Source organism: Abrus precatorius, unplaced genomic scaffold (genome assembly GCF_003935025.1).
Source record: "Abrus precatorius isolate BTA unplaced genomic scaffold, Abrus_2018 Scaffold10, whole genome shotgun sequence".
Lineage (NCBI taxonomy): Eukaryota > Viridiplantae > Streptophyta > Magnoliopsida > Fabales > Fabaceae > Abrus > Abrus precatorius.
The window spans coordinates 20,458,545-20,466,048 of NW_020874292.1; the positions used below are offsets into that span (position 1 = coordinate 20,458,545).

Sequence of the window (7,504 nt, forward strand, 5' to 3'; positions counted from 1 at the left end):
TATTTGGTTGATTTTTATTTTTATTTTTGGTTTTTATTTTATTTTTTCTTTGTCTTCCTTACACATTTTTATTATTTGATTTATATAAGATTTGTTTGTTTCCTCATACACTATTAATCGTGCATAACATGAGTGAGGCCTTATACCTGGGTTTGACTAAACTTTAGGTTTGGAGAAGTTATGTAGTGATAGCAATTTGGATGTATGTCCTATTTGTCTATCACAAGAACTTCAACTAGAGCTTATCTTATCTATATAAGTCCTTAGATCTAGTAGACTACATACTGATTAGGGATGACTTAATAAAATGGATTTTAGCTTTAGTGACCATTTATCCTTGGGCTTACATACTACCCAAGGTGAGAATGTATGTTATAAATCAATAGGTTAGAACTCCAAGAACCTTGATAGAATATTGTGCGAGCATATTCTTTTATTATATACTACAATCTTTTTTTTTATTTTGTGAGTTGCAGAAATTATTGATATTATTTTATTCATTTTATGCGCGGTGCTCAAAATCCCAAATTTCATAGTTTAAAACATTTTTTGCAATTTTTATTTATTTATTTTAATTTTTAATTATTTTGATTTTGATATCTTAAAAAATCACCAAAAAAAATTAAAAAATATAAATAAATAATTTTAAAAAAAATAAAATATAGAGTAATTAGGTTGACTTAACTTTGTTGATTCTGTTGACTTCGACCGATTTGCTTCTTGGTGCATGACTAGAACCAATTTTGTCAATTACTTTTATTTGATCCTGAGATTGAACACACTTTGAATAGGTTGAATAGACTTAAATTAGAAGGTAGTGTGCATAGTCATTGTAGTGATACCCTTGATAGTGTTAGTATGTACTCTAATTGTGAGCATTCTGATTGTGATCATTCTGATAGCATATATATACATTCTGATATTATGGCTAATAATCAACATGAAAGAACTCTTAAAGAATTGGCTGCACCAGATGTTACCTACCAACCTTTCAGCATCCACTATCCTCATGTAGACATTCCATTTGAGTTAAAATCTGATCTAATCTATTTGTTGCCTAAGTTTAATGGTAGTGCAGGTAAGGACCCTCACAAGCATTTAAAGGAATTTCATATAATCTGTTCAACAATTAGGCCTCAAGGAATTTCAGAAGACCACATTAAGCTGAAGGCCTTTCTATTCTCCCTAGATGGAGCAGCAAAAGACTGTCTATAATACCTGCAGTCAGGGTCTGTCACTTACTGAATAGACATGAAGAGAATGTTTCTGGAAAAGTTCTTCCATGCTTCCATAGCAGCCACAATCAGAAAAAAGATCATTGACATTAGACAGTTCAACGAAGAGAGCCTCTAAAAATACTGGGAGAGATTCACAAAGCTATGCGCAACCTGTCCACACCATCAGATCAGTGACCAACTGCTTATTTAGTACTTCTATAAAGGCCTTGTTCCAATGGTGAGGAGTATGCTTGATGCAGCAAGCGGTGGAGCTCTCATGGACAAGACACCATCTGCAGCCAGAGCACTAATTGACAACATGGCAAAGAACTCCCAGCAGTTTAATACAAGAGCCATGGTGCCAGTGAGAGAGGTGCATAATGTGCAATAACCAACCCATATAGCAGCAAATTCCAACAGACTTGAGAGCAGAATTAAGGAGCTCACTACTTTTGTGAGACAGCTAGCTATTACGAAACAAACTGTTCCACAAGGAAGGGGTGACCAGAGACTATAATATTTGTTCCTCTATAGAGCACACCTCAGATTGTTGTCCTTTGCTGCATGGTGGTAGCCAACAAGCTTCTGTCCGTGGAGTTTTTAGTAGAAGACAAGACCAATACAGAGCTTGGAATTTCCAACAACCTTAGAGACAGCAACAGTTGCACAGATTCCAGTACCAATCTCATAATCTTGCCTTCAATGATCATCCAAATATAAGATATGGTACCTTTGAGCAGTAGCAGGAGCAACAACAGACTAGCCAAGCAGGTAATGGCTATAAACCACCCCAATGAGGCAGCAACAAACACAGCAAAATTATGAGCCTTCATTGGAGGGATTGGTAAGCAAATAGTCAAGAGCAATCTACAATTCCAACAGAATATCAATGCCTCCATTTAAGACCTGTAGACACAGATTGCCCAACTTGCTACCATTGTAAACCAGTTCAAGTCTTAAGATTCTGGACAACTTCCTTCTCAACCAAAGTTTAATCCCAGAAACGTGAGTGTCATAATATTGAGGAGTGGGAACGAGCTATTAGACAACCAAATAGATAAAGAGGCACAAAATGATGTGGAGACAGAGAAGCAGCAAAACACAGAGCAACAAGCTGCCCCTAGCAGTTCAAAAATTGTGCAAAAACTACCTCTCCCTTTTCCAAATAGAGTGGTCAAGCCAAGGCCACCAACAGACTTTGATAAGGAGCTTTTTGAGACATTTATAAAAATAGAAGTGAAATTCCACTGTTGGATGCAATAAAACAAATTCCAAAATATGTAAAGTTCCTTAAAGAATTGTGCACTAACAAGAGGAAACTAAAAAGGGATAAGAGAGTCAGCATGGGGAGAAATGTGTCAGCCCTCATACAGTCTAATCTGTCGCAAAAATGCAAGGATCCTAGCACTTTTACCGTCCCCTGTACTATTGGGAATTACACCTTTAGTAGTGCATTACTTGATCTTGGTACTTCCATAAATGTTATGCCTACATCAATCTATAGGTCTCTGAGCCTCGGCCCTCTGAAGGAAACTAGTGTAGTCATTTAATTGGCAAATAGGAGTACTGCATTCCCTGTTAAAGTAGTAGAAGATGTGCTAGTGACAGTGGATAAGTTTATATTACCTGCTGATTTCTACATTCTGGATATGGCAGAAGAGTCCAGCATTCCTACACTGATCCTTGAAAGACTTTTCCTGAAATCAACGAGAACAAAGATTTATGTGCATTCAGGAATTCTATCCATGGAGTTTGGAGACGATGTTGTGCAGTTCAACATCTTTGAGGCTATGAAGCATCTATCAGAGCTACATAGTACATTTCATATAGATATTGTTAATGTTTTAACTGAGGAGTTTTATACTGATTTTTCTGATATTTCTAGTTATACATGCACTATAGGAGATTTGTGTAAAGTTTGTGCTGAAATATATGCATATTTAATAGCTGATGATGTTTCATGTAATGTAGCAGTAGGTTTGGAAAGTTCTAGCTTGATTACAACAAGTACACATACCCTTGAACCTGCTCAGATACATGCTACAGAATTAGATTTCCCTACCAGGACACTTCCTTCTATTATGCAGCCACATACACCCGAACTGAAGCCTCTGCCCAAGCATTTGAAGTATGCAATTTTAGAAGCTGATGACAAGTTGCTAGTGATCATTTCAGCAGATTTGGAGCTGCACAAGAGGAGAAGTTATTGCAAACTTTAGCAGTCCACAAGCAAGCAATTGGGTGGACTTTTATAGACATTCTAGGAATTAGCCTATCCACTTGTATCCACAGAATTATTAGCCTACCATGTTCTAGAATGCACACAACTTTTGTAAGACATGCGAGCGATGCTAAAGGACTAGGAACATATTGTGTCAGAATGAAATGCCCCAACTACTGCTCCTTTTCTGTGAGGTGTTTCATGTATGGGGTATAGATCTTATGGGTCTCTTTCCTGTTTCATTTAGCTATACCTATATTTTCTTAGCTGTGGACTATGTCTCCAAATGGGTGAAGGCAAAAGCCACTCGTACTGATGATTCTCGTATTGTTATAGATTTTGTGAAGTTACATATTTTTTACAAGTTTGAATTTTCTAGAGCAACAATTAGTGACCAGGGATCACACTTTTGCAATCGCATAATGGCTATCTTACTTCGGAAGTTTGGGGTTATGCATAGAGTTCCCAAACCATACCACCCCTAGACTAATGGACAAGTGGAGATCTCCAATCTAGAAATATAGCAAATCCTAGAGAAGACTGTCCAACCCAACAGAAAGGATTGGAGTCTACGCTTGAAGGGAGCTTTGTGGGCTTACAGAACCGCCTACAAAACACCCACAGGAATGTCTCATTATCGGGCTATTTTTGGCAAGGCATGTCATCTACCAATAGAAGTAGAGCTTAAGGCATTATTGGCGATCAGCAATGTAATCTAGATATAGGGGCAGCTGGCTCGCATAGGAAGCTTCAATTAAAAGAGTTGGAAGAGATTCGTAGAGAAGCATATGAGAACTCCAACATCTACAAAGAGTGCACCAAAGCTTTTCATGATAAGCTAATAGGACGTAAAAAATTTCACATTAGTAACAGTCCTTTTATATAATTCTAGACTTAAGTTGATGCCCAATAAATTGAGATCTAGGTGGGATAGTCCTTTTCTTGTTACTAATGTTTTTTCTTATGGTGTTGTTGAATTTCATAATATGGGATTGCAAAAGAGCTTTAAGATTAATGGGCATCATCTCAAGATTTTCCATGAGGGCTTGGAGAAACATTAACAAGAGGAGACTACTTTTGAATTGGTCACCTACCCCGATTCATAGAGAATTTTCTTACCTATCTCTCACTTATTGGATTGTTTGAATAGTCCTTAAAATTTAATTTTAAATTGTTTTTAATTTATTTGTTTACAACATGCAATTTTCACCATAAACAATATCTAACTCATTTCACTTTAAAAAATAACAGTAAAAATAGAACTTGAGTTGAAAAATCTTATGCTTTGACACAAACTCTAATAAGTTATTGACTTATATTTTGCACTTACATTTATAACTTTATTGCATCTTCTAAAATATTTTTCCTTTTTTATTTATTCCATTTTGCATGTTTTTGCACTTCTTACATTAAATTTGAGTTTTCATAAATACTTGTTATGTTTACCTTATATTTCATAGTTTTGCTATTCTGACATTTGTCCACTATTTTGGTCATAACTTTTTTTGTAAATCTCTTTTTTGCAATGAATTTTTCATTTCCTGGATTTCAATTTAGACATATGGATCATGTTGTTTGATGTTCGGACCTATTTTTTATTAATTTTTAAAGATCAGACATAAAACATACCTTTTATATTTATGGTTTTTATTTAGGGCTTATATTTTGCATTACTTGCAGTGACCTTGGCCCATTTATTTTCATTTTCATTTAAAACAAGTATATATAGGGGTCACAAAGTTGATTTTGGACCACTCTTCTTATCCTTTTAATAATTTTTTCTATAAAGACACTTTTCCATTTTTGAAAGTAAATTTGTTTCGTTTCATTCACTTACATCTCTTCGAATCCTGTTGTATTCTTAATTATTTGATGTCACAAAGCATCTCGTCTTAAGTGTGAATTGCTAGATCGATTGAACGTTTCGAGTTTGTCTTTTTACCTTCTCACAATTCTTGATTAAGATTTGTGCATAATTTGATTAAATTTAATTTTTGTTCTTAAATATAATATCGATCAATTGTTTTCTATTGCATTTAAGTTTTAGATAAATTTAGTATAATAATCCTAATTTGCGTATGTGGTTTGTGAGTTTAATTCGTGTTAGTTTTAATTATTCTTGTTTCAATTTCTATTTTTAATTTTCGTTTTCAATTTTTGTTCTCAATTATTTTTTTAGATTTGTTTTTAAATTTTAAATTCAAATTCATATTTATTTTTAGATTTATTTTCAAATTTTAAATTTAAATTCGATTCTAAATTTATTTTTTTAGATTTGTTTTCAATTTTTAAATTCAAATTTTAAATTTATTTTTAAATTTTAAATTCAAATTTATTTTTAAATTCGTTTTTATTGTCTTAATCCACCTTCATTTAAATTACTTTTATTTTTAATTTATCATTAAATTACAAACTTCCAAATTAATCACCATTACATGTGTAAAAATTGAAAATAGAATTGTCCTAAGTTTAATTTCTATATTATATGCTTATTTAAAGAATCTAATTTTGTTTGAAACTATTACCACGTGTTGTTACAAGTCCATGGTTGACTATTTAAAAAACAAAAGCTAGTGAGATTGGAGAAAAGGAAAAAGACCTGTACCAATTCGTGCATCTTTAAAAATTTCTAATGATTGTGAAGGGAAGCAATGAAATTTTCGATGTATTGGTTATGGACCTCTCTGTTGCTAAATTTCTTGCCCATCTCTTTAGCATTCTTCCTAAGAGCACTTCCCTCCTCATCCACCATTGCCAATCTCAATGCCTTGGCCACCGAGCTTCTTGTAAACGACCCATCTTGCTCATTCCTTGGAATCTCAATTCCCACTTTCTTTTCTTCCATTACTCTTGAATACAGAGCTTGGTCTAGTAAGAATGGCAACATAACAAGAACGTGTCCAAAATAGAGATTTTCTATCATTGAGCCAGAACCACAGTGAGTCAAGCAACCACCAACCGAGGCATGAGCTAAGATCCTAGGTTGTGGTGCCCAAGTTGTCCAAACAACCCCACGTTCTTTGGTTCGATCCTCAAACCCATTTGGTAACTGAACCAACCCCTTGTGAAGGCTCCTCAAGACCCAGAAGAAGGGCAACCCTGAAAGCTCGATGCCAAGTGCTAATTCATTGAGGTTTTCTTGGCTTAGTTTCACCTCACTTCCAAATGCAATGTACACCACTGATGACCCTTGTTGTGTGTCTAACCATACTTTTATTTGAAGCCAATCAGGACTATTCTTTTCGTCATCAGAATCACTTACTTGCATTGATGGTGGAAGCAAGCCCACTGGAATCACAGGCTTGTGGTAAAACTCAGCAAGATAATCTAACCATTCAGGTTCAAGATCCCTTGAGCTTCTGATAACAAACATGTCACAACCAGAATTTGCTCTGTTGAGATCGAAAACAGGTGAAGCACCTGTCTCATTAAGTTTGACATCTTCAAACAACTTCTTAACCTCATGGGGTCTTAGGCCAATCTTTGTAGGGAAAGAAACCCACTTGGGTGGCCCATAGTAATCTTCAGGGTTCGTTCTAGTTGCAGCAGCAACATCACCAAGTTGTTGTTTGGGTGTGTCAAAGAAGCATATGCTCCATGCAGGACAAGGACTGAAGTAGGCACATCGAATGTGGAGAGTGCTGGCTAGCTGTGGTAACCAGCTGGCTCCAAAGTCAAAGAAAACCCAATCAGGATTTGAGATTTTGAGTACCTCAGATACAGAATCTTGGAGACCATCAAAGGCCAATTTGAGGTAATAGAGTTTGTTGGATGGTATGTCCATGGTGGAGTCTGCATCTTGCGGGAGATGATTTTTGTCAATGTGGGGTGATAACGGCAATTTGGTTAGTTTAACAAATGGTAACAAGCTTTGTGGGAGTTTAGGCAAGCGATCTAAGATTGTAGGGGTTGACAAGAGGGTGACATAGTGACCCTTTTGTGCAAGAATCTTGGAAAGCTCCAAGCAAGGGTATACGTGACCCATAGCTAGCCATGGCAACATGACAACGTGAAGAGGCTTATCAGTTTTGGCATTGGATGAAACTGAGACAGAAGCAGAATCCAT

The 7,504-nt window shown here is 35.5% G+C and overlaps 1 protein-coding gene across 1 annotated transcript; it reads right to left on the bottom strand.

The window, feature by feature from the left end:
* Window positions 1-6,067: 6,067 nt before the first annotated feature.
* On the bottom strand, window positions 6,068-7,504 carry LOC113853073 (soyasaponin III rhamnosyltransferase-like). The gene has a single exon (XM_027483521.1). The coding sequence runs from the start codon at window positions 7,502-7,504 to the stop codon at window positions 6,068-6,070; it is 1,437 nt and encodes a 478-aa protein (XP_027339322.1).

What these genes read in the sequence shown, in the direction of transcription:
- LOC113853073 (XM_027483521.1), bottom strand. Translation starts at nt 7,504, where the DNA reads ATGGATTCTGCTTCTGTCTCAGTTTCATCCAATGCCAAAACTGATAAG.